This window comes from Leptonotus elevatus, chromosome 12 (genome assembly GCF_054856555.1).
Source record: "Leptonotus elevatus isolate MCC_2025b chromosome 12, RoL_Lele_1.0, whole genome shotgun sequence".
NCBI classification, from domain to species: domain Eukaryota; kingdom Metazoa; phylum Chordata; class Actinopteri; order Syngnathiformes; family Syngnathidae; genus Leptonotus; species Leptonotus elevatus.
The window spans coordinates 18,243,124-18,269,639 of record NC_141250.1 but is presented as its reverse complement, the minus strand read 5'-3'; the positions used below and the strand labels follow the sequence as shown (position 1 = coordinate 18,269,639).

General features: G+C 39.9%; 3 protein-coding genes and 1 long non-coding RNA gene across 8 annotated transcripts in view; 2 read left to right on the top strand and 2 right to left on the bottom strand.

Moving 5' to 3' along the window:
* Positions 1-12,155, top strand: part of tanc1b (tetratricopeptide repeat, ankyrin repeat and coiled-coil containing 1b) — an 89,237-nt gene extending 77,082 nt beyond the window's left edge. For 2 of the 3 annotated variants that reach the window (XM_086090796.1, XM_086090798.1), the window contains 9 exons: positions 2,992-3,125; positions 3,377-3,500; positions 5,009-5,184; positions 5,299-5,431; positions 7,519-7,548; positions 7,666-7,757; positions 8,716-8,862; positions 8,968-9,068; positions 9,982-12,155. In XM_086090796.1, coding sequence (XP_085946922.1) covers positions 2,992-3,125; positions 3,377-3,500; positions 5,009-5,184; positions 5,299-5,431; positions 7,519-7,548; positions 7,666-7,757; positions 8,716-8,862; positions 8,968-9,068; positions 9,982-11,026 — 1,982 coding nt within the window. In that variant the 3' untranslated portion in view covers positions 11,027-12,155. The remainder of the gene's footprint in view (positions 1-2,991; positions 3,126-3,376; positions 3,501-5,008; positions 5,185-5,298; positions 5,432-7,518; positions 7,549-7,665; positions 7,758-8,715; positions 8,863-8,967; positions 9,069-9,981) is intronic. The other variant, XM_086090797.1, reaches the window with a different exon arrangement.
* A 100-nt stretch (positions 12,156-12,255) lies between these two features.
* Positions 12,256-14,868, bottom strand: LOC147164869 (uncharacterized). 2 transcript variants are annotated; one of them, XR_015096646.1, is made up of 3 exons: positions 14,528-14,868; positions 13,761-13,951; positions 12,256-12,500 (listed from the first exon to the last, which is right to left on the bottom strand). It is a non-coding gene; the product is annotated as an uncharacterized LOC147164869 (long non-coding RNA). The 2 variants fall into 2 exon arrangements; XR_015096645.1 differs by lacking the exon at positions 14,528-14,868 and adding an exon at positions 14,064-14,199.
* On the top strand, positions 12,870-18,985 carry LOC147164868 (uncharacterized). Of its 2 annotated transcripts, XM_086090800.1 has the most exons (5): positions 13,406-13,558; positions 13,717-13,929; positions 14,084-14,160; positions 14,234-14,293; positions 17,077-18,985. In XM_086090800.1, the coding sequence occupies exons 1-5, from the start codon at positions 13,488-13,490 to the stop codon at positions 17,133-17,135; spliced, it is 480 nt and encodes a 159-aa protein (XP_085946926.1). In that variant the 5' UTR covers positions 13,406-13,487; the 3' UTR covers positions 17,136-18,985. The 2 variants fall into 2 exon arrangements, 1 of the variants encoding a protein (XP_085946926.1); XR_015096644.1 differs by lacking the exons at positions 13,406-13,558; positions 17,077-18,985 and adding an exon at positions 12,870-12,976 and having other exon boundaries at positions 14,084-14,842.
* Positions 18,091-24,472, bottom strand: cd302 (CD302 molecule). Its single transcript, XM_086090799.1, has 6 exons — positions 24,299-24,472; positions 23,212-23,337; positions 22,917-23,027; positions 22,317-22,499; positions 19,656-19,676; positions 18,091-19,577 (listed from the first exon to the last, which is right to left on the bottom strand). The coding sequence occupies exons 1-6, from the start codon at positions 24,390-24,392 to the stop codon at positions 19,360-19,362; spliced, it is 753 nt and encodes a 250-aa protein (XP_085946925.1). The 5' UTR covers positions 24,393-24,472; the 3' UTR covers positions 18,091-19,359.
* Between the last annotated feature and the right edge of the window lie 2,044 nt (positions 24,473-26,516).

Genomic DNA, 26,516 nt, shown 5'->3' with positions numbered 1-26,516 from the left:
TCAACTTGTCGGAAACATTCAGTACTCTACCTGGACATTTAAATTCATGCGCTTGCATAATCCAATGACATTCCATTCCCATGCGGTAGATAATAACGCTTAGTGGGGAATATTTTGTATTTCCTTATTTAGAACATCATACTAAAACTCCTCTCAATATGATTGACTTGCACACTTCTTACTGAAAAGTCAAGCCACGGTAATGAAACACACAAGTTAGATTAGAACCTCTCCGATTCTGTCAATGTGTCATGAAAAGTGAACATTATTGCTTAGGCGGAAAAGGGGCTCTTATTGGAAGCCGTTAGAGTTGCTACCTTATGGTGTGTATCACCTGTTTAAAATGAAGCGCTCCTTTCATCTCCATGCAAATAGGCCTGGTGTGCCTCCTATTGTTGAGTGGAGGATGATTGGATTGCACATCTGTGCTCGCTTCCTCTTTTAAAGCTTCCACTTAGGATGCGTGGCCGTTTTGCAAAGAGGGATGATTTGCTTCCCACCGATCGTCTTTCTTAGCACACTCGCTTCAAAGAAAACATATTTCTAATATTTGTTTTGTTTCAAGGCGCCAGAGGATAAGGGAACGTTGTGTGTGTGTGTTCCATGAAATGTGCTTATTTAATTTATCCCGGAGATGAAAACTTTGTTAAAAAATCCTTGAGAAAATCGCAACCATTTGTGCAATTTTCGCCGATTGGAAGCCGTTGGCGGAACAGAGTGTTTGCATGATTGAGATTGTCAGTTAATCTTCCGGGTTATTTACCTGTGATGAGTTCAGGCTCCGGTTGTGCAATTTGATGGTAATGGAATTCTGGCTGGAGCAAGCAATCACATTTACTTTCTCAGCTTGTGATTCAGAAGCGCGAGGTGGGCTTCATCGGCCGGGTCAAAAATAAATTCTCAGTTTTGGGTGAGAGCTGGTAATTTGACTGTTGAGCAGTTTGGTTGGCTGTTTCTAGTATTATGTTAGAGACTAAATTGACCGATGTGGATTTTATTTTATTGTTTTAGGCCAATTCCGATATTTGGCAGAATAAAATTCAACCAATTAATTAAAAAGGAATATGTAATGATTAAAATTTTAAATGCTTGCAACAATAAAGATATGTATTACAGGCAGAACATTTGACTGTTTTACAATACTAAAAATCGGCAAAAAATCGACCGATTTTTTTTTGGGGGGGGCAATGTAGGGAATTGTTTTACTATCATTATTTTTTTCTTGTGTTGTAATGTGTGAATGTGTGGGTGGAGGAAAAAAGCAGTTGACAAAAATTGCCAGATTTATTTGTCGATTTTAAATGAGCTAACATCGACCGATTAAATCCACCCCCGATTTATCAGTCAGGTCCTGATTAAGAGGTTAAAAATGTTTGTTTTTTTATGTTGCTAAATGCCATTTAGTCATTCAGCCAATCAGCTTGCCGTTATCATAAAATAATGTGTTTGCCCCATACCGCACGTCCTCAAACACATCATGAAAATGTCTCTTCATTGTACGGGTCCCAGGTGCAGATGGCATTGTTTTCGATGCTAATGAGTGTGAGGATATTCATGTGTTGATCAGAACACGCTACTCTTGGGGTATTTTGGCTCTGAGGACAGTCAGTCAGGTATTTAGTCTCAACAATACACCTAGAAGAATTTACAGCGCATCTGGGTGAAGTAGGGCCCAAAAGTGCCCATTGATATGCTAATGAATAGCATCTAGGTTACGGTGTTATAACTCTAAACACCGGTGTTTCAACACAAGCAATACACGAGCCTATGTAGAGAGAAAAAATCGAACAATACGCACAGGCATATATTCTTTATCCTCTACAAAAAAGCAACTAATATTAATGGAGCGTAGTTGTGGCAGCCTTCTTCTGTGTTTCATCATCAAATCTTCATGTAGTATGATCATGGATCACACTGCCCTCTGGTGGCCAAGGCACATACACCAAACACTCAATGCCCACTGAATTAACGAATGAAATACATTTTTTGTCATTATTATTATTAGTTACATTCGATTTAGTTATGTTATCGCTGTATGTTTTTATTAAACGTAGGGACCATTGCAAACCAAAGACCCTTTGTACTGTAGAACTGAACTTGAACCTGAAAGAGTCCCTTAGAGGAGTTGTGAAAGTCTTCTTTGTTTGTTTCTGTATGACAGTGTTATACTGCCTCCTGGTGGCCAAGTTCCACACATGAAAGTGAATTATAATTCAATAAATGTTTAATTCTGTACATAATATTTAATTATGTTATTATTGTATTTTTTCTTAAATAAATTACGCTATTATAGAGTGCTATTTCCCTTATGAACTCATTCACTGCCATTGACGGGTATAGACGTCCGAAAATCATTTGAACTATTTCTATTAGTTAATAAAATAATAATCCACTTTTGTTAACAAGAGTATAAAAAAATGACAATAAAAAATTTAATCGCCTGACGCCCCTAATTTTTGATAATCTTTAAAAAAAAAATTTTTTTTAAACGTCTAGGTTTTCATACTCTTGTTAACAAAAGTGGAAAAATAAAAAACTAATAGAAACATTTCAAATTAATTTTGGACGTTTATAGGTGTCAATGGCAGCGAATGAGTTAAACTCATAATCACAACTGTTCATTTTGCTGTTTATTCAGTGGATTTTTGATACTAGCTGATTTTTGGTTTTAAAATATTCTTCACTGCCCATTAACAACATTTTATTTATCCTGCGTATATACGGCCACCAGCTGTGTGTGTGCGTGCGCGTGCGTCACCGGGCGTAATCTACCCATTTGGTCCTTTCATCTTCTGGAATTACGACCATATGGGGGGGGGCAAGTGCTGTTTAAATTAGCCTCCATTACACCGAAACAAACCAGGAAGTAACTTTTGAATGATGTGAAATCGGAACCCATTTAAAAAGTGCAGTCAACACATTCTTGTCATCCATTTTGCGAGCGCGCCTTTGAACTGAAATAACACGCCGTGTCCTCTGTCTGCTCCTCAGCGCTGACGGCAGCCGCCGGCCGAGGCAAGACGGAGGTGTGCGGCTTTCTGCTGGAGCAGGGGGTGACGGTGCAGCAGGTCAACCGGCGGGGGGTGTCTCCGCTATTCTGCGCCGTCAGACAGGGGCACTGGCAGGTGAGAGCCACGTGGCCTCCGTCGCCGCGGCAACCGTTGATTCTCACCTCTGTCTCGAAAGCGCGCCGCATCTAAAAAGCTTCTTCGCAGCTCATTTTCTCGTAGTAGAACGGTAAGAAAGAGGACAAGATAGTTATAATAATCGGATAGGTGTGCCGTGAAACGTACATGGAAGGGGAAATCGGAGCCCGCTTGGACCTGCGGCGTCAATCCAGTCGTGACGTTGTTAATCTGGCGTGCTCTCTCCCTAGATTGCGGAGCTGCTGTTGCAGCACGGCGCAGACATTAACGTCAGCGACAAGCAGGGCAGAACGTTACTGATGGTGGCGGCTTGTGAGGGTCACCTGAGCACCGTTGACTTTCTGCTCTCCAAAGGTGAGCTACGTGCCCACATTGCCTTCATGATTCATTGCACAGGCCGCATTCCAACACTAGGCAAATCTATAGTGCTTTGAGATAGAATTCAATAATGATGAAAAGAAAAAAAACTTTTAAATTACAAAATAATATCATGATGATTATGTCATTATTTTTATTTTTTTTAGGCCAGATAAAAATCTAATGAGTTCGTTCCACAGTGGAGGAACATAGAAACACAATACTGCTTCACTTTTTTCTTTTTTCTTTTTATGATTCCGGAAACACTCAGTAAGCCAAGAAGTCTCAAAGGGAACTTTTGAAAGTACAGTGGAAAAAATTTACGAGCGCTAAATGGTGGCAGCGAACATCATGTCAACAAGTAGCGGCTCGTGGATAATTCTTCAAAAACGAGGCCAAGTGCTTCCTCTGAGCCATTCCCTCTTGAATTTCAAACATAAAACAAAGACAATTACACATTGTGTATTTAATCAAACCACATAACTTACAAATGTCACCTCCCAGCTATTTTCATCTGAAGCAACCCCCTTCACTCTCTGCTGCTTTACTGGATTTTGACTGATTTTGCAAGGCCCACAGAATATTGTGTTCTATTGCTATAAAAAACATGGAACCTACCAAAAGAAAGATTAGAGTCTCTTCTTTCATCGGGAAACTTTTTGCAGCAATTAGCATTAAAATAGAGCTAAGTTCTATCATTATTCACAAATCTGTTTAAAACACTGGGAAAAAGAGCTTGTTGCAACATGGCCCTGGTTGATCTCTTATACTCTGTTGCCACCTGATGGCCGTTTTTGTCAAAACTGCCATTGCTTCAAGCATCCTCTTCAGTTCAGAGGCTGCATCAAAGCATTCTGCATCATCCAGCATTTAAAAAAAAGTATTCTTTAAAAAAAAACGTATTAATACGTTTTGGGGAGCAAAAGAGTTAAATTGCCTAAGTATTTTTTTTGCCTAAATTTCATGATGCAAATGGTTCCATTTTTTGTGTTTCCTGAAAAATCTGGAAAAAAATGACTTTGCGATTATTTTAAGAAGGCGTCGAAATGTCAACTAGCTTCATGCTAAAACATAATACAAAACTCTATAGATGGGCTAACTAATTTAGCATTTTATTTTATTCCCCCACCCCTAGTCCTTCTGTTAATTCATTCATTCCTTTTTTTTTTAACCAGTTAAGAAACTCATTGAGAATAAACACCTCTTTCCCAAGAGCGACCTGGCCACAACACACAATCGTTACCCACAATTTAAGACAAACAACACAAAATCCTTAGCATACTATCAATAAATTCAACAAATTGGCTCAAACTTTAACAACAGTCACATTTCCCAATAGCATTTGTTTCGCATTCCTTTGTAATATCCTCAAACTCTCCAAACGTAATACGTTCAGGCAGGTTCAAATCCTTTTAAAATGTTAAATCTCTTCTTTGACTCGCAGACAGCTCATGTAAAGATTTGAAAAGAGGAAAGTCACTGTGAGTGTTTTTGTGTCTCAAAAGGTGCTTCTCTGACTTCCATGGACAAGGAGGGTCTGACAGGCCTCAGCTGGGCGTGTTTAAAAGGACACAAGAACGTGGTGCAGCTGCTGGTGGAAAAAGGCGCCGTGATCGACCACACCGATAAAAACGGACGAACTCCGCTGGACCTGGCCGCCTTTTTTGGAGATGCCGAGATTGTACGTGGCCGCGCGCTCCCAAATTTACGTGACTGGTGCAATTGTATTGAGCACACGCCGCCGCGTATTAGCTAGCCAGACGCTGCCCTTTAACGAGCGCGGCGCCTCCTATAGGTCCAGTATTTGGTGGAAAAAGGGGCGGTGGTGGAGCACGTGGACTACAGCGGCATGAGGCCTCTGGACCGAGCCATCGGCTGTCGGAACACGTCGGTGGTGGTCACGCTGCTGAAGAAAGGGGCCAAGCTGGGTAAGTTTTTTTGGGGGTTTTTTTGCTACTGATGGAAGCTTCTGAATGTATTAATTTGCGCATTTTTATCATTTTGCTATTTTGGTCTCCACGATGATCACATAATATAAAGATTTTTTTTTTTTTTAAGTTCAAACTACATTTACGAGATGTCAAATTTAATCTTTTTGATGATTATACAAAATCTCCATTTCACCATCTTAAGAAATTACTCTTAGTAAGAAACAATCAAATCCATTTTTTATATCAAAATTTGGTAAGAATTGGCTTTTTGTATTGAACTAGCAAAATACGTACTTTCTTGGGATGCACCTGCATTGAGGTATTTGGTTTCCATGGCCAATACCAAATATGGTTCCTCCTCAAAAGGGCTACTTTCCCTGTGGATTTAAAAACACATAATTTATAATGGGGGGGGGGGGGGGTCAAAACAAAAACAGACACTCCAGCCTTGCGCATGCGAAACACTTTTGCCCAAATTGGTCCTGAGAAATGTCAATAAAAGTCGCCGTTTGCTTCGGTCTTTTGTTTGCGCAAGTATCTCACGGCTCTCAGAAATTAATTTTGTGGAATGCTGCGCAAAAACACTGCATCCATTCACTTGCGCTTCACTCTGTGCGTGCGTGCGTGTGTGTGTGTGTCGCAGCGTACATGTGTCCTTTCTTTGCTCCCTCATGAGCCGCTGGGCTAAGTTTAGAATGTGACTTATCACCTTAACGACATACGTGAAGTTATCTGGCGCTGCTGCGACTTATCTGCGCCGCGCTCTGCAATGAGCAACTTCTCAACTTTCTTTCACAGCATGCGGAAAGCGTTTGCATGGCGGGAAAGCCTTTAAAGCAGTCCTTCTCAAACTTTTCACACCAAGTACCACTTCAAAGTTGATTTTGTTCCTAAAAGGTTTGTTTCATATAATTGTAAGCCGCTGGAACGTTATGCACTTTGGACATTAACCACTTCACTTTGATTGTCAAAAAAAAGTTTGTAAAAATGTGTGCATAAAATGTAATGAATAATGAATAGAAAAATTCATTCTCACGTTTTAATTGACTATTTCCAATGAAATGGTGATGAATGAAGCAATTATGAACCATTTATTGAATACAATACATAAATAAATGTATGTCTACATTTATTTAAAATATATTGTCTTAAAAAAAAGAAAGAAAAAAAAAGAAAAAAATATATATTGTCAAAAACCTGTTTTTCAATAAACCCAGTATTTTTTTTAATTAAAAACGTGACATTTTTTTACATCAATAAAGTAACCAATTGCGTAATAAATAAAATATATATTTTTAATTATGTAATATTGTTCATGTTCCCATAGTTTTTCAAACAATTCTATCAATCATGTATTAACATAATTATTTGATTTGATTTGATAATTTAGAATAAATTGATGAGCTAACTATTTAACAAATAAATAATGGCAGGAAATCTTAATCTAAAATTATTCCTATTAGTATTTTTTTTTTGGGGGGGGGGGTACTGTACAGTAACCAATTATCTAATCAGGAATTGTGTTTTTTAATTAGATGGGAAATTGTTCATTTTAATAATGTTTTTTATTTTATTTACAACAAAAACATTAATAAAATAATTAAAAATGATTAGAGCAATAAATAATATTTGATAAATAAATTATTTTTACAGAACTCATTATATTATTTTATTTAATAAATACAAGTTTGTTTGTTTTTTAAATAGATGTAAAATTGTTTAGCTAATTATTTTTTGTATTTTATATGTATTGTTTTATTATTTGCAATTAATAAAATATTTATCTAATGAGTGAAGTGAGAGATTTGAGCAAAAGGGCAAAAAACATACTAAATGAATAAATATATGTTATTATCTAATTAGCAAAAAAAACCAAAAAACATCTCAATGAATGCATGCACAGGACTCTTGAATGAATGTAAAGACTTGGGTGGGCCGGAGGAAAGAACTTTGCCCACCCCTGCTCTCGTGGTACTCGTCAGACCACACTTTGAGAATGGCTGCTTTAAAGAGAATGTCGTCATGTGCGTGACTTCTCCCTTTTCCCCTCTAACTCTTTCCCAACCCGCTGCCACTAAACTAAGGTCACAGAACGTCTCCTTACGATCGATCAGGTACAATCTTTAGGTAACTTTACCTTACTGTGACAATTTGCAGACAAATACAGGGAGCGCCCGCGCCGGCTCCGACACGAGCGGCCTCACGTTTTCTCTCTCCCTCCTCTTATGCAGGCAACGCCGCTTGGGCCATGGCCACCTCCAAGCCTGATATCCTCATCATCCTGCTTCAGAAGCTCATGGAGGAGGGGAACCTGCTTTACAAGGTACGGAATGAGGAATAATGCTGACGAGTATTCAACGTAGTTGTCTACCTGTACAAGTTTGGCGTAAGGCTGAGTTGCATTTTGTTTGTTTTTCCATACCAAGAGCGAGCTTATATTGGCTCGACTTTTATGCTATCAAAGCAACGTTTTCCCGACAACACTGCTTGCCAACACCATCAAACCTCTCTCTTGAGTCAACAGTAGAAAGTACACAGATGTTTACAACTGTAGGGAGGAGGAGGAGTAAAAAACTCAAAAGTACAAGTTCCAGAAAAGTCATTTTAGGTTCACTACAGTAATGTGAAATACTGAATTTGAAAGAGTGGATGGAGGTGTCCCTGCTGTTTTGTCGAACCGTGCCTGATCGATGCTTTGACATTTAACAACGTTGGAGCAGAAAGGTTAAAGCGGCGCGGCTAATGTGTCTCTTTTATGCTGCTTCCGCCACTGCCGGCAAGTCTCAAGCTCAAACATCCCACCTCAAAGCGCTAAAAACAAACATGGTTGACAACTGGGATCAGCTAGCAAGTGGTTAGCTTGCGAAGAAATCATCTGGTTTTCAGCAGTCCTGAAGAAAAGAAAAATTAAAGTTAATCTGGAAATTCTGGATTACATTCTTTTCAGCATTCCCACACCATTTCTGCAGAAATTGCACTTTGTCTAGTTATTATTATTATATATTTATTTTTGTATATAGAAATTTAAAAAAAATAAATAAATACAGATCTATATTTTTTTTTGAGCATTCTTGAGTCAGAGTTCATCGAGTTTGCCATTTCCCACGCACTTTTCCTGGCCAGATTTTGGAAAGGTCCCAGTCGTCCCTCCATCTGGCTCGTCGTATATGTTGTCCGTGCACGTGTGTGAGACGGACGAGCGGCGAGGGCCTGCGAGTGTTTGGCCCTGAGCCTCCTTGCCGGTCCCGCTCACCACGTTTGTGCCTTCATGTGTCCTCCAGAAAGGCAAGATGAAGGAGGCGGCTCAGAGGTACCAGTACGCTTTGAGGAAGTTTCCCAGGGAGGGCTTCGGAGACGACCTGAAGGCCTTCAAAGACCTGAGGGTCTCTCTGTACCTCAACCTCTCCCGCTGTCGCAGGAAAACCAACGTAAGGCGCAATGTTGATCTTTCGTAACACTTCAAAGTGGTGTGTGTTTGTGTGTGTTTTAAGAAAATGGTTGAATTAACAATGAGTTGGGCCTCCTTGTCGCAGGATTTCGGGATGGCTGAGGAGTTTGCGACAAAAGCACTGGAGCTAAAACCAAAATCCTACGAAGCCTATTATGCCCGCGCAAGAGCTAAAAGGAGCAGCAGGTAAATGACTTGGCAAACACAGGATCAATTAGCCTAGCTTAGAAAGCAAATCCAGATTTTTCCAACTGACAAATTTATCATCTCACATTATATTTTATGTAGGTGTAAAAAGCAGGATTGAAGAAGATTGTGACAATCCAAAAAACTACGCTGAGCTAAAATACTTCCTGTTTTGATTCTTCGTCTTGAGTGCAATTTAACAAAGTCAAACAATATAATATACCGCCACCTAGTGGTCTAATGTGGAATCACACTAGAAATAAATGGAAGACATAACAAAATAGAGTGCAAACTGTACCAAAAAGGAAATCTGCAAGAGAGAATTACACACACCAAACCACATAATTCATCAAAGTCTGCGAGCATAATGCTAACACACAATGCAAAATGCCATAGACAGCCTAGCAAAACAAACATCCATATAACTAATTACAGTCGTTGTGAACTACTACTTGGTTAGTGTCTGCATGACTGTGTTATACTGCCACCTGGTGGCCAAGTTGCGCACACCAAAAGGAACTGCATGATGCCTTTTTTTTTTGTTTTTAAATAAATTCTTCACATTCTGTTTAATTATGTTAAAGGGATACTTGACTCATTGAGCCATTTTCAGCAGCAAAAGTTTGCTGACCAAACACAGAAAACAGGTGAGCCATGATTGGTCGTTACCTACTTCCTCAGTACAGGTGTGATCTCTGTGTCATCTTCAGTCGACAGTAAGTGGGAAAATTTTGTTTTTAAAGGTATTAATTGTACAAGAAAAATAATGAAGTTATCAAATTCGTTCTGGACAAAATGTTAACTTTTTACTGCTGAAAATGGCTCAATGAGTCCAGTATCCCTTTAATATTTGGTTGTTTTTAAAGTACAACATTGTAGCGTGCACAACCGTATCGTTTTCTGTGTTTTCCAGACAATTTGCCGCCGCGCTGGCCGACCTGCACGACGCCGCCAAGTTGTGTCCCAACAACCGCGAGATCCGTCGCCTGCTGGCCCGCGTGGAGGACGAGTGTAAGCAGATGCAGCGGGCGCAGACCACCAAAGGCGGCCCGGACGGGGCGCTCGGCGGCAACGGCGCCACCTCGCAAGCAACGGGGGGCCACGACTCGGACCGGGAGCGCGACGACGCCCGGGAGGAGTCATCGGAGTGGAGCCAAAGACACGGCGCCGAAGAGGAGGAAGACGAAGAAGACGAGCGGCCGCAGTGCCGGTCGCTGGGGAATAACGCCGGTCATCACCCGGGCAGGCTTCCTCCTCAGCGCTACCCTCGGGACCACCCTCAAGGTCTGCTTCTGCAGCCCACCAAGCAGGCCCAGATTGTCAAAACCAGCTCGCACGGAGCCAAATCCCAGTACGCGCCCTCCAGCCCGTTACCGAGCCGGCACATGCTGAAGCCCGGCCCGGGGATCGACATCGGGCCGCTCCCGGCGCCCGCCGACGAGCCGCTCTATGGAAACCGCGTGACTCTGACGGTCATGACCCACGCTGGCGAGGCGGCGTCGTTTTCCTCCAAATGCGCCTCGACGCACTTGGACGTCGAGTCCGGGGGGAACATGCGCGTGTCCAGCTCCACCAGCAGTCTGGCGTCCAGCGGCAAGATGGGCCCGGACGTCAAGTCCAAACACGCCCCGCAAGCCGGCGAGTACAAACCCAGACCCTTCATGGGCGTCACCGACAAGAAGGCGCGCTTCCTGCAGCCAAACCCGCAGCCGGCCGCCCGCGCCTGGACCAACCACTCCGTCGAGGACGACGACGACGACGGCGGTTTCGGGAAGACGACGAGCAGCGCTCACCGCGACCAGCACAGGCCGCCGTTACACAACGGGGGGTCGCACGCCAACCAGTACTCTGACAAGTTCATCTGTTACAAGGACGCCAAGTCTCTGGCCACCCCCAGCCAAGCCCTGCACATCACGTCCATCAAGCCAAAGCGATCGTTTATCGAGTCCAACGTGTAGTCCCGGGAGAGCCGTGCCAAATGTTCCCGCCCGTCCGCCACATCTTCTGTTACAAGATGGACGATTTGCACTGATGGAGGGGACGGCGTTTTTTGGGGCGACAGTCAAGTGGACATTCCTGTTTCAACAACCTTGGTTTGTATAAATACGCTACTCACAAACATTCGGGATTTTGGACTTTAGAGTGAACTGCTAGAACGGAGAGTGCGGGTAGTGGTATGCGTGGTGAGCAGGGAGCAACATTTTAGCAGCATTCCGTTGCAATCCATGAGTCCATTTCCAAGTACATCTACTTATATGCCTTTCTGTGAGTCTTCCAGTCTCTCTGTTGCAATCTAGTGACGGCACGAGTGTCATCATCTGGTTGCAACAGAGACTGGAGGAGTCACAGAAAGGCATAGAAGCTGACATCTTTTGAGATTTTCCACAAATCCCGCACTTGTTTTAAATTTTAAATAATCAATCAAAAGTTTGAAAAAGGTCAGAAAGTTGACCAAGGCCCCAAGTATCTTCCTTCACTGCTCACCATGCATACCACCACCCTCACTCTCCATTCCAGCAGTTTTATTCACTTCTTCATTTGGAGACGTTCAAATGAAGTACACCTGTAAAGGTCCTAGTGCTTTTTAGCTTCATTCTAAAATGTCACCTCAAAAATGTCCCAAATGTTTTGTGGGCAGCGTTTTGTTTTGTTTTCTTTGTCATTTGTATGCACAGTGTTGTTCAAATTGTGTTCAATGTTCTCCGGAGAAAAAGAACCACACGCGCGCACGCGTGCGTTTGTTAAATATGTTTGTACATGTTATGAATCCGCATTAACAGAGTTTAAAGTCTTTTTCTCTATTTGCTTGTTGTTGCTGTCTAGATTAATTTATTTACCAATGGCTTCGATGTAAGAGCAATATATTTTCTATAGTTATTTTTGCACAGCTACCAAGACATTTAAATGAAGTGCATGCTACATTTGCAGTTTACACCATCTCCCCTTCCGTTTCTTCACGTGGATGTTCAACGCAAGCGTTCCATGCCATGTTTTTTTCTTGTCAGTATTGTGGTCGCATACTGTAATGGAGTTGTGCTGCCATGGCAACCATGGGAGAGAAATAAAGACCCCGCGAGGGATGACAAACACGTCTACGCAGTGCGATCAAACAAGAATGGATGTTTGTTTTGAAAATGGTGCTGGCAGCGGGCATGCATTGTCGTACTTGAAAACACCATCTTTTGAAAGTACCATTCACTTTTATTGCAATATAACAACAATAATAATAATTATTAAATGTGATGTGACAATAGTAATTCTAGGTCTGCGCGCTTCTCACATTGCGATGATTGTTGTTGGCTATGCTTCCATCGACTGATGGCCGTCTGTAGAGCTCTGTTTAAGTGTGAGCAGGACGCTTGAGCGCCGGTGACATCTCACCGGCGGCCATGACGGGATCCTTCATCAGCGCTCATTTGACACCTGCAGACTCTGAAAGACATCAACGCAGTACGACTGAATTGAGAGGTGGCAACTAAGTACCCATAATCTATACTTAACCCATTGATGTTTGTTCAAAGTTTGTCATACGCATGGATCTTCTTCAATGTAAGTTTTAGGAGCATGAGTCAGCTTTACAGATGCCGTTTCAGCCTGTTGGATCTCCTTCCTGAAGGCCAGGATACAGGCATACATTTTGTAAGGCTGGTAAAAAATAATATATAAAATAAAAAGTCAACCAAGTCCAATAAGTCCAAAATAAAAATAAGCTGACTAAAAATGTCTGCCTCCAAGCTCCAGCGTTAAAATATTTGCGCCGCCTCCCATGTTTCTAACTTTCTACACTGACTTGTTTTCCTCTTTTTTTTTTAAGACACAAGCAGCGGACATGAAATTATTGCACTCACTGAAGCTAATGGGCAGTTACACTCATTTACTTATGGATTATTGTTGCGGAAGTATCGTCTGTAAGTGATTTTTAAGACACTAGTACATGTGTAATGTAGCTACAATGATGTATGTGTGAACTTAATGGTTATTAGTGCTTGTTTACCATAAATAGTCATCGCTAGCGCGCTAATGCTAATCGTGATTGCTAACTATCTAGCATAGGCAAAAAATTTTGGTGTTTAATAAAGCTCATGCAAAGAATATAATAAATAATTAATAGTTAAATCCACTCAATTCAACTCATATAGATATAATAATGTGTGTGAACTAAATGGTGGCTAGTAGTGCTCTTAAAAAAATGTATCACTAGCGTACTATTGCTACTCGCGATCGCTAACTATTAGCATAGGCTAAATTTGTTGGTGTTTAATGGGGTATATGCCACGGAGGAGGCGGGACTTCCGTCTGTTTACACATCGCTTTGTTTCCATTTCCTGTTTGCGACGTGTCCCAGTTCTTGCGCTTCCGCCTTTGTGCCCCTGGTTCGTGTGGTGTTTGTTTAGCTGGATTGTGCTAACGCAAGCGCTAATGGTTGTCATGACAACTGGCACCTTGAACAACCTTGTACCCGCCAATCACGTTGTGGCCCGGCTTAAAAGGTGAGGAAGGGAGCTTGTGGCCTCATATCAGGATGGATTGGTGCCACACGCAAATATTAGAAAGAAGATTTTGGGACTGTGTGTGTGTGATGGGATAATCAGAGCATTGATAAAAGCGGCTTACGTTTCTGCTTTCCAATTCCGGTTTGTCATTTTAGGATCAAACATTTTAAATCCCTCCATGTGTACAACACACACCAACCTGCTATCCTATTGACGATTCCCATCTCCGCGGCCATCTCGTTGCTCAGCTGGGCGAGCTCGGCGCCGTCCACCTCGTTGGTTCGAAAGACGGCGACCAGCTTGGAATCCAATCATTCCTCACCTGCACGTCCTCCTTTGACCAATCAGGGAGCAGCGGCGGCCCGCAGGTACGACACGGAGGCTTCATTCCTGACAAAAACACAACAATGCTAGGAAGTGAGATCATACGCACATATTAGTCACGTGATTCAAAATGACTTATTTCTTGACTTAAGTGTCTCCGCCACACAGCATGACCAACCTTCTCATGACTTTATAAAGATCATTTCAGGCAGGGACAAAGTGTGCAGGCTTTGCTGGCCCCGACGATGGCGTGTGGAGTCTTCTAGTCTACAAATGTGAGTCATGGACTCGCAGTGCCAGAATCAAACCTCAAGACGTTTTTTTTTTTTACTGAAATCACTTGAGCAGACGCAGGAAAGCGAACGTCACCGGCTCCACGCGTGCTTCAATCGCAGGACACAACATTAGGTACACCTGGACTATCTAATGTCTCCATCCATTTACTGGAGTGCTTGTCCTCATTTGGATCACAGTCAAGTTGAAGTTTACCCTAGGAGACTTTAGGCACCAGCCAATTTTTTTTGTTAAGGCTAACAATAACCATTGAAGCATTCCTGGAAATTGTAAAGCTAACTGTTGCATTATGCTAACTGAACATGAGCATAATAGAGTACGCCGTTGTCATAATGAGAGTGTATTGACCTTGGCGTTAAGTCGGCTCCAGCTCAGCTTCTGCAGACAGAAAAGAAGGAGAATACATTTATCATATATAAAAAAAGAACCACAATGACATGAACAAGTGGAATATTCTTTTGAGTCTGAGCGATGGCAAATGGACAGTAAAGCCGCTTTTAGGATTCCTTTTTCCGTTGTGCAAGCTCGGAAAACATAACGCGATATAAAAGGTTTGCCCCAGTGCGCCATGAAACATCACACGCACGCGTCAAGCTGCTGCAGTCTGACACGCAAACATGCAACAGCGTCGAACTGTTCGCCGTTCAAATCACATCCAATTATGAAGTGGCCCAAAAAGGCAGAAGGTACAATTCACCTGCTGTCGTTTATACATAATACAAACTACTTTTGAGAGTCGATTGAAACAAGATAAGCATTATATCAGTCGAATTTTTAGAATGTAAGATATGTGCCAATAATAATAATGTATTCCCTAATAATAATATAATGTAATGTCAAATAAACATATATATATATATATACATTTTGACAAAAAATAAAAATTAAGTAAAATAAATATAATAAAATTAACATTTATGTTGAAAAATAAATAAATAAATAATTGTTAGAATTAATGTATCGTAAATTGATACATAAATAAAAATAAACAATTCTAATGTTAGTAATCATAACATAATGCATAATAATAAAAAATGAATATAGTAAAAGAAAAATAAATAAAAACAAAATAAGTAATGAAATAAAGATGACCAAAAAAATAAGTATAATACTATGCTAGTAATTAAGTCATTTTAAATAAATATTAAAATAAAATAAATGATATTATCTATTCACTGCCATTGACGGCTATAGAGGTAAAATTTTCATTTTAACTATTTCTATTAGTTTAACATTTTTCCCGTTTTTGTTAACAAGAGTATGAAAACCCAGAAAAAATTTGGGGGGTACATTTACAACAGATATAAAATTTGTGATTAATCGTGAGTTAACTAGTGAAGTCATGCGATTAATTACGATAACACATTTTAATCGCCTGACGCCCTTAATTTTTTTTTAATCTTTTCTTTTAAAAATAAATGATTACTCTTTTTTTTAAATTAAATTACTTTTTTTTTAAAGAAGAAGAAAATATTTTTAAAAAATTTGGAATTTTTCATAATGAATCCTATGACTTCACAATTAATCACAAATTGTATATCTGTTCTAAATGTACAATAAAAAAATCTAAGTTTTCATACTCTTGTTGACGTCTATAGTCGTCAATGGCAGTGAATGAGTTAATAATCTATCTGGCGGGTTTTCACTAGTACAGTATAGCGTGTTTCCACCTACCAGCTGATCCAACTAACTGGCTCCTAATTCACATCTGGGAGTTCACTATGTTGTATTGGGAGACGACCACTCTACCACATGAACCATGCCGCCCCAACATATGAACAACATTAAAACTGAAAAACTGTTATTTGCCCCAAACTCCACACGCATTCGGTCCATGGAGCCAGTGGCCATGATGCAGGGCATTCTGGGAGACACAACCACCGCAGTCACACACCTGCAAGGACGGATATGTGTGTGCGTGTAAGTGGCACACAAGGAGATCAGCCCCTCTCCAAAAAAAATATAAATAAATGCACTTTCACATCTTAATCCCGAGAACTACTTGAAAGCACTCTGCTAGCCGACACGCTTCAATGATGGAACACGCCGGCGCTTCGCTGCAAGAAAAAAATAATGATAATCAAGTGTATTTTGATGTGAAAGGCCTGTTTGTGCTGCAGCTGGAAGGGAAGATGGGGCTGTGGTGCTTCTTTATATATATATATATATATATATATATATATTTTTTTTTTTTTTTTTTTTTTTTTTTACCTGTCGTGCTATTTTAAAGTGTGCATAAGAGTTCCTGACTCCTGTGAAAAAAATAAGAGTATGTTTAATCTTTCAGAAAAAAACCCAAGTTTAGTCAATACACTTGGATGCTTTTCACTTTATCAAAAACGGCAACACTTTTGTCCACTGAGCTATTGAGGAACAAAAACAATATGTTTACAAACATTATACAACGGAGAGGAAACTATTTAAAATCAATACACAATAATTACCTCAGAGGATTTTGGGCCGTATCCATAAGGAGTTAATAGAAGAGTTTTAATTTAACAAAACAGCGCTCTCTTGTGTCCAAATCAGGGAAATGGCCATATTTTGCTTAGTGATTGTCGAGTACAAATCAGTTTGACAACCTTTATTGCTATTTGGACAATACATCTTGTGATGTTTAAAAAAATAAATAAAAAAAAGGAGATAAAGCTAAATCAACCACTTGGTTGAGGCGAAAGAAAACACTTTAATGCTGATTTCCATCACAAAAATGGCATTTCATCAGGGGTGTGGAGACTTTTTATACCTGCTGTACCATTAGCCATCTAATGGCAGAGCATTTTATTGTTCTGCTTGTCACTACGTTGCTCCCATAGAGACGAACAAATATACTTAAGACATATTTGTAGTGTTTGAATCATTTTCTGACCAATGAAACCAAATTAATCATTTCCCAGTGCACGTGACCCGGAAACGGCAAATTGTCCGTCAGAGGAGAAGACACAGCACAGATTAGAAGTGGAGCAGACAGACAGACTGACTGACTGGAGAGCGTGTGGATCGAGGAGCTTCAAAACACAGGCTGAGTGCCGAGAAGCGCGCGTGCGTACGTGATGTCGAATGTATTTGTTCAGTTGGCAGCGTGACAAGAGCAGCAAAGTCTTCGTTAGTAAGTCGCAGCTGTTCCGGCAGCCTTGCAAACAAAGCAAACAAAAAAGTTGTACAAGGCGCAAACACAATGAAAGCGCATTCAACGTTCAATTTTAATTTCATGTCAGAGGGGGAAACTACGTTTTCATAATGCCACATCTATTATATTGCACTTGTTGGACTTTCAGTAAAACGCCGAGCTTACGTCACAAGACAAAATGGCGGCTCATTGAAACGCAATGGACACGTACTTTCTACTTTAAAATCCTAACCCTCATTTTTAAAAACCTAATTTGAGACCCTAAACTTAGTTTAAAACCCTACTTGAGTTTGAAAACCCAAACCTGGAAAATTATGCAATCCCGTCCTGATGTCCCTTCAACATGCCTGTGAATACACGATTGTTGACAAACATTACATGACCATGAAAAATGTTGATCGACGGTAAAGTTGCTTTTGTACGCTCCCCCAATGTCCCCTCAGCCAGCACCGCGTTGGGCCCCACCCTCTGCATGTCCCTGTAGTTGACGTATTCACGCACAAGGGGGCGCTAAATACCACACTCATTTTGTTTCAATGGAGTACAAAAAAAAAAAGAGTAGTTTTCAAATAAAGCCGATCATTTGATGAAAAGTACACAAATTATCGTTTCCCAAACGAAATGAGACGCCAGCAAAAATCAACGTTGTCTTTTTTTTGGAACACACTTCCTTTTGCTCAGTAAGCGATGGAAGAAAATGTGTTTGCGCCCTCTCATCGTGTCGCCGTGTTGATGCTGGGAATGGACACAACAGTGATGACCAAAAAATGCACAGAAGGAATCCTTGTAACCGAATTTTATTATGAGAGCGCGAGACTCAGATTGCGCTAGATGCATGTTAAAATATATTGCACAAAAAAAAGCAACATTCATAATCATGAAATATTTTGATCGCACAGCACATTTCTACCACCATTCTGGATTTCATGGAGATGCTCAAACGGAGGAAAATAATATCAAGAGTCGACCTTTTCATTGCACAATATTCACTTTTGATCTACACCTTTTCTTGGTGACATTCACACTTTTATAAAGAGGTTACATCAAGCGTTCAAAAATTAAAACCCACTCTGGTTCTTGACAGGTAAAAAATAAATTAAAAAATCCTGGTCATTTCATCAGGTTTAATAGAACTAAAAAGACTGATAGTTTGGAACAGAAAGCTTATTAAAGACGGTAACAAAGGGTGTCGTATTTCAGGGGCGGGGAACTCAAAACAAGTCAAACCACATCTGTTATTTCAAATTTTAAAAAGCCCCACAACAATAACTCGCATGCTCCAGTTTTTCTTACAGAGCCTGTAAAGTGAATTGAGAGATTTGTTCACAGAGAACTGCTGAAAAGACAAAAACGTATGTCGTCGTAAATTGCGGCGATGGAGTGAAATTGTTTTTCACAATTTCAGTTTTCGTGACTTTTTTTGTGGCTAAAACGGTGGCTAATTTGAGCTGCCTACAAAGGTAATTAGCTTTCAAGCTAGCTGCTTGCTAGCGCCTCTCTTTGCGGCGTGTAAAGTGGGATTTATACCAGCCACGAGATGCTTTAAGCAAATATATTTTCACGGCTCAAACATGTTAGGGATGTGACGGAATAAAAAAAAAGTAATTGCTGGATGGATGAAGTAGCGTTGTGGTTTCAGAATGTTTAGCGGACATAGCCGACCCGCAGTGGCTTTATTTAGTTAGTGTACAATTTTGAAGCCTTATGTTATGTAATCAAATAAAATAACTTGGTGTTTAAAAATAAAATAATTTCTTAAATTGTGTCAAATTTTAAAATAAATGTATTTTCACATGAACTTTTCAATTTTGCCCGTGATGTGAAAAAGTTTGAACTTCTTACAACTTGTTTTATCATCTGTATCCTCAACTTCATGGGAGAAAATATCTGAAATTGATCTCGCGCAAAGTTTACATCCAAGCAAGACGAACGCCTGATGAATAATCGAATGCCACTCACGTGTGCTGCTTGTTAGCGTAGATACTACTGTCGTTTGAAATTGAATGAAAACATTCCCAGTCCGGACGTTTGGACGGACGGGAACGTCCGCCTACGGGCCGCCGTCCAACTCCTCGGCTTCCACCAGGCAGGAGCGGTCGCCGTCGGGCGCTCTGAACGGCGGGTGGTACTCGAACGCCGTGACCACGGAGGAGCCCGGGAGTTGCCTCTGGTACAGGAACCAGACCGCGGCGGAGACGACCATGATGGCGATGACGCAGAGAATGACGAGCACCGACAGCAGGCGGCTGGGTTCTGGTGCGGCACAATCTGCAATGCAGGTAGTAACGCGCTACGTACGAATAGTCATGTAGGTTTTTGTGTCGAGGGAAAAAAAAAGCAGCTTACTTTTTGGGGATTCCTCTGCTTCTAAAAAAACAACAAGAAAACAAAGACAACGTGAATTACTGAGAAAAACGAAGTCGGACACCTTTTCATTTTGAAAGACAAGATGGCTCAGGGTTCAAAAGGAAATGGATAGACTTGAACATTTCTTGACAATAATATGTTCTATGTGACCTCACGAGTCTAAACGTGACATTCTGATTAATATGACATTTGTGGAATGTTAGTTATGCAGCAAAATCCGGCTGTTTTTATCCATCTAAGGAGGCGGCCATTTTGCCACTTTCTGTCGCATGACGATGACATCACAGTTGCTTAGGCAACGACCAATCACAGCTCACCTGTTTTCTGACGCTGCGCTGTGATTGGTTCTGGAGACCTGCGTAGCTGTGATGACATTTTCACTCGACAGCAAGTGGCAAGATGGCCGCCTTCTGATATTGATAAAAACTGATGGATTTTGCTGCTTAACTCATATTCTACTAACACAATATTTAGACTAGTGGAGATGCATGGAACATATTGTCAAAAATGTTCCCCTTTAACTCATTCACTGCCATTGATGCCTATTCATTTGAACTATTTCTATTAGTTTCACATTTTTTCCCCACTTTTGTTAAGAGTATGAAAACCTAGACATTTCTTTTTATTGCACATTTAGAACAGATATAAAATTAGTTGAAGTCATGCGATTAATTACAATTAAAATTTTTAATCACCTGACGCCCTTAATTTGTAATATTTTCTTTTTTTTAAATCGTGAGTTAACTAGTCATGCAATTAATTACGATTAAAAAAATAATCACCTGGCGCACCTAATTTTTAATAATTTTTTCTTTAAAAAAAGATTTAAAAAAGAAAAGATTATTGAAAAATTAGGTGCGCCAGGCGATTAAAATTTGTCATCGTAATTAATCGCATGACTTCACTAGTTAACTCACAATTTTATATCTGTTCTATATATACAATATGTCATACTCTTGTTAACAAAAGTGGAAAAAAAATGTTCAACTAATAGAAATAGTTCAAATGATTTTTTTTTTACGTCTATAGCCGTCAATGGCAGTGAATGAGTTAAGACTCGATCACAATTATGAACCAATTCACGTCAACTCCAAGACATGACTGTTCCGTGTCAAAGCACAAATGTGTTCTTCTAAGCTAAGTTGAAAGGTTAGCGGTTCTTTGTCAGTGAATGTTGGAGCCGTCACGATTGTCATGTGATCAATAAGCGCATACGGAATGAAGTGTGCTTAGTATGCTTCCTGGGGGTCGGGGGTCGTGATGGTATGTACAGTAATCCTTTTCAGATTCCCACTGGACACGCTTCAAACTTTCTGCCATCACTCATCTTGTTATTGTGATAACGAGATGTGATATCCAAACGTCACAATACGATATTATCATGTGAACCTCACGATATGATTGGTGATATTTAAAAAAAAAAATAATAATCTCATGATACTGCATTAAAACTCACAAAAAATATATATCTAATTTTGAAAAAAATAAGAAGCTTTTTGTACATAACAGCAGTGAGAAAGACTAAATAAGCTTGGACGCTATTCATTTGATTGGAAATGGCTCATCTATACAATGCTAATTAGCTGAGAATGCACATAAACTATGGATGACCAAAACTGACAAAATAAATGAATAAATAAATGACTAAAAGTGACAATAGAAACTGATGTCAAAAATATAATAAAACATTTTTATACAAAAAATAAGGACGAGAGAAATGAGGGGGGGGGGGGGGGTCCTAAGCGCCGTAGCAAAAATAACGTGAGAGCAGAGTGTTTATATTTATTCATTGATATTTAATTATATTTATATGTATTTTTTGAAACTCGTTTTTAAATTTTTATTTCCATTTATATATATATATATATATATATATTTATATATATATTTATATTTATATATTTATATATATATATTTATATATATTTATATATATATTTATATATATATATATATATTTATATATTTATATATATATTTATATATATATATATATATATTTTTTTTTTAATATTTATTTTATATTTTCACTTTTAGTCATTCACAATTAATTTTGACCGTTTTGGTCCTCCATAACAAACGACCTACTATCACTGAGGCACACGTTGTGAATCGAGTCCATTTGTGGAGGAACTCAAATGTGTTACGTTTCCCCTTCATCTGTACATTAGCGTGACTCTTAAACTCAGGTGTCCAAAACATGCCTGATAAAAATGAAACTGTACTAATAAACTATCCACCAGAGGGTGCTGGAACTGCACAAATAAAAAAACAACCTGGCCCTTTTTTTCTTTTCTTTTTTACATCACGCTTTTTAATATTGTGACGTGACGACGACATTACTGTTACATCCCTAATAAGGAATGTGTCCAATTAGTAATATCCAACGGCTCAGAACCTAATTTGGAAGGTCAGTAAGTGACATTTTAACATAAAAGTTGACCTACTTATTCTTAAAGATAGAATACACAAAACGCAAACTTGAGTGTTTGGCACTCGTGATTCGGACTCAAATCTAAAAACCGGCATGTTTTTGAAACATATGAAGAAATAAAAAACAGTGCGTGAACAGTTAATAAACATTTGATGATGGCGACGCGGGTATGAAAAAGCGCCCGAGAGATGAAGAGTCGCACGTACTCTGAGCCGTCTCGCAGACCACGCCGTTCTCCAGATCGTCCAAGCAGCTGATGCGTTCCCACTTGCCCGTGTCGCTGTGCACGGCCACGCACGTTTCCACCGGCACGAAGTCCAACGGGGACGAGCCCGCCTCCCAGTTGGTGAAATTGACCGGCTCTTCGTCAAACCACATCATGTCTTCACCTGGTAAGAGCGATTGCGTCAGCACAACCACTGCGGCGAGAAATCACTGATGCGCATCTTTCACTTCCTAAATACTTTTCTTTCCTTCTTTTTTTTTAATCCCCATTTTGTGCTTCCACTATGCAAAAAAAAAAGGATATCCTGAAGCTGTGTCAGGATGTACAGTGAGCTCGGGTGAGTCAACTCGTTTTTTGTTTTCACTTTGAGGACTACCAAAAATCGAATACACACACACACACACACAAAAACACAACATATCAAAATGCATACCAATATACCAAATAGGCTTCCCTCCCCAATCAGTTTGAAAATATATATTTTTTTTTAAGTTTGGTTTTATTAACCCCAAAAAACCTGAGTTGATCTTAGCAACAAGCCCGTATCGTTCCACAAGTCTTTTGGTCACATGACACTTACTGTTTGTATCGTAATACATTCCAAGCCACACATTGACTTCGCCTTTCCACACCTCGGGGCTATATTTAACCACAAAGTCATTCTCCTCGGCACTCTGGATGGTCAGCAGCTCTGTAAAAGGGATTAAAACATTTTTTTTTTTTTTTTTTTTAAAGATACCTAAATTACAGATACATTAACTAGCCGCGACATTAGAAACACCTGCAAGCTTAATCGTCAATCAAAAACTTTTATTATCTTTACACTGTATTTTTTCTTTCTTGATTGCGCAAGAGTTTTATGAATTTTGACATACCAGAGTTTGGACAGAGACTTTTGGCATTCTCAAAATTATACAATTTGAGTTTGTCTTCTTCTCCGTGGACAAAGTGGTAGCATCTGTCTTTGAAGGGCACCCAGGTGCGTCCATCAGCGGGACAGTCTGAGGAGAAAAATGTGATTTAAAAAGTGAAAAACGCCATCAATTGAAAGTATATTTGGGGGAGGGGGGGTAGAGTGGCTCCAAAATAAGGGGCGGGGCAATACGCAGCATGTGGGGCATATTCATTGCCAGGACAGATGCATTGAGATGGAACCCACGCAATTTCTAATTCATAAAAAGACCCATAACATTTGAACAACAAACGTTAATAATAATATAAAGGAAATATCAATAAAGGTAAACATCGGGTCTCGAGTGGCAAGCCTTTTAAATCCTTGTTCATTTGCTGTCGCTCCACTAATCGAAGTTTAAGGCGATTCAACGGGAACGATACTACATGAATCCCCAAATTTGAAATCATGAGTTTATCGCTCAATGTTTACGTCAATTATCAATACTGGTCAACATTGGATCCTGATTTGTAGGACATTTGAATGGCTGTTCACAAGTTGTGGCTCTGTAGATTTCAATGAATTACGTGCTGATCGGACACAATTTTGGCTACAAGAATCACAAAGTTGCATTTATCGCTAATTGGTTGGCCGTGTAAATCCTTGTTCGTTAGGCTGTAACTCTCCTAATTGAAGTCTATGGTGATTAAACAGGATTTATGACACGATCGTCTAAAAAGATGAGGACATAATTCAACGTTAAGTCATGAAAGTGGCAAACTTGCTCATTAGCAGGCCATTCAATACCCGTTAGAAAGATTTAGGGCCAGTTCAGGAAATTGTGCAATTTTGATAACCAAAACTATGACTATGCAGGCTCCAAAACTTGACTGCAGAGTAAACAACAGTATCGACATTTGGGAGACTTTAAACCTGTCGTTTAACTTTTTTAAACCAACAAAAACACGAGAACAAGAGCAAGTTGGTAAACAGAGAAAAAGAAAGCCTATCCTATGCACGAATTGCGTTGTGTCGAAAGTGAGTGGGGCGAAGTTCGCCGCGATCCTTACCCCCCGTCCAAGCCGCCTGCAGCTGGAAAAGAAACACACACAAGCAGCACGTCAGGGACAGAGACCGACGACCACTTTTCTGCGGCAACTCCATGACAGAAAAGAGGCACAAGAATCAACAAAACCTCCGACTTGTTGTTTTTTCTCTCCTGTTTGCAAAGCGAGTTAGCCCCGCCCACTAGTCCGGACCAGACATGCCCCCCTGCCTCGGTATGAAAGTCAGACCTTTTACAACGTTCAGTTGTGTGACATAACTAGTGTACATAAACAATAACGACAGTAAGCAGCACGTAAAAAAACAAAAATAAAAATCTCGACGAAAGCTTGTATATTGTAGCATCGAGTTGGAGCTGATTCATTTTCAAGCGTACTTGAACGTGGACAAAATATGATCTAACTTGGTGTCAAAATGCCCTTAAAAACATTTTGATGACTATAACCTAGAAATACACCAGATACACCTTTTAATGGTGAACAATAACCTGAAATAACCCCAACAGCGCTGTCAAAAGTCAAATGTCAAACGATGCGTTCAAAGTGCAAAGAGAGGTTGCGAAAGACGGATACTTCTGTATTATGTAATACGGGTACGGTATTTTCTCAGTTTCTTATGGACACAAAATATAAACTGTAACGGGTCACTCTGAATATAAGTGGAAATTTAAATTTAAGACAGTGAAACGACAATGATAGTCTTCATTTTTTTTTAAACCGCATCAGCACCGGGAATCTTTTAAATCCGATTACTCTTGAACGTCGCTTACCAATTCTTACATTTGGAACACACCTGTGTATGTGGCATTGGCATCCATATTAAATTGTGTATTTATAAATAAGATAACAATAGCAGGAAACTGTCAGAGATAGATTATTTATAAAACCAAACAAGCGCCTTTTTTCTCCTTTTTTTTTTGGAGGAGTCAAATATGACGAGTTTAACTAGCTGTGACGGTGAAAGTAAATGACGTGGACGTCACCTACCGGCTTATTTACCCAAATGCTACAAAACTTTAAATGCTATGGATATCATTCAAGGACATTTGCTCCCTGGAATATCACGTGTACACTTCGGCTCTTAAAGGAGGACGGTTGTCAAGATGGTCATCGTTCTGTAAATCTTCATCGGTGAGTTTAATGTTTTGTTTGTTGAAGGTTGAAGTGGGGGGTGTGTGTGGGGGGGATTGATTGTGCTTGTTGTTGTGTTCGCTCATTAACCGACTATTTTGGAAAATAACGCCTTAACTTTTTGTTATGTGTATACAGTTAACTCGATTTATAGGTTTAGTCATTTATCTTATAGGCCTTTTTTCTCACCAATTTGTGGGCACAGCTGTTTATCTTGTTAGACTGCAACGAATGAGTACAATTTGCCTACAATTTTTTTTTATTCCCACTAAAGCGGTTAATTAAAATGTTTTTTTCCCATTATTTCACTAACTTGTCATTAATAATGAAATTTAAAAAAAATAATAGATAACCCCACCAATCCACCCAAAAACAAAGACAGATCATTTTAAGCTTTTTTTTTTTTTTTTTCATAAAATGAATGGAAATTCTCTATTCTTCCCTCTGCCTCGCCTCCTGATCATGTTGTCAGTGATGCCATGTGACAGTGTTGATTTCTTTTTTACTAGGGCTTCACCCTCTGGCTTGAAAGAGCAGTTAGTTGCTGAGGGAACAAAGCGTTTTTATTTTTGAATTATTTTTTAGTTAGCTGTCATTTCACCCGATTATCGGGTCAATCTCTAAAATCTGTCGGTTTATTCTACACATGCTTTTAGACACAACAGTGTTGCGCTTGGAAATCAACCATATAAATTCCACTTTAAGCTTTAGATGACGATGCCATAATAATGACACCACCCCCCCTCCCAACCGCGTGTCCCCGCCCACTCTGAAATGCGTCGGACAACTGAAACAGACACACTCGCACCCGTCGACGGGAACGCGCATCCGAGGGGCACAAAGGCGGAAGCGCAAGAACTGGGACGGGGCCCACATATCGCAAACAGGAAACGGAAACAAAGTTGATGTGTGAAAACGTTAGTCCCGCCTCCTCCTTGGCACCACCCGTTGTGCGTCTTGTTTATTCAAGTCAATGGCACAATTTTGTCATTAATTGGGGAACAGGCTCGTTTAGCAGAGGCAACTATTTCAGGAAATACAGCAAATTAAACAACTGTTAAGAAGTGTCTTATTCATAAACGAAAGCAGAATA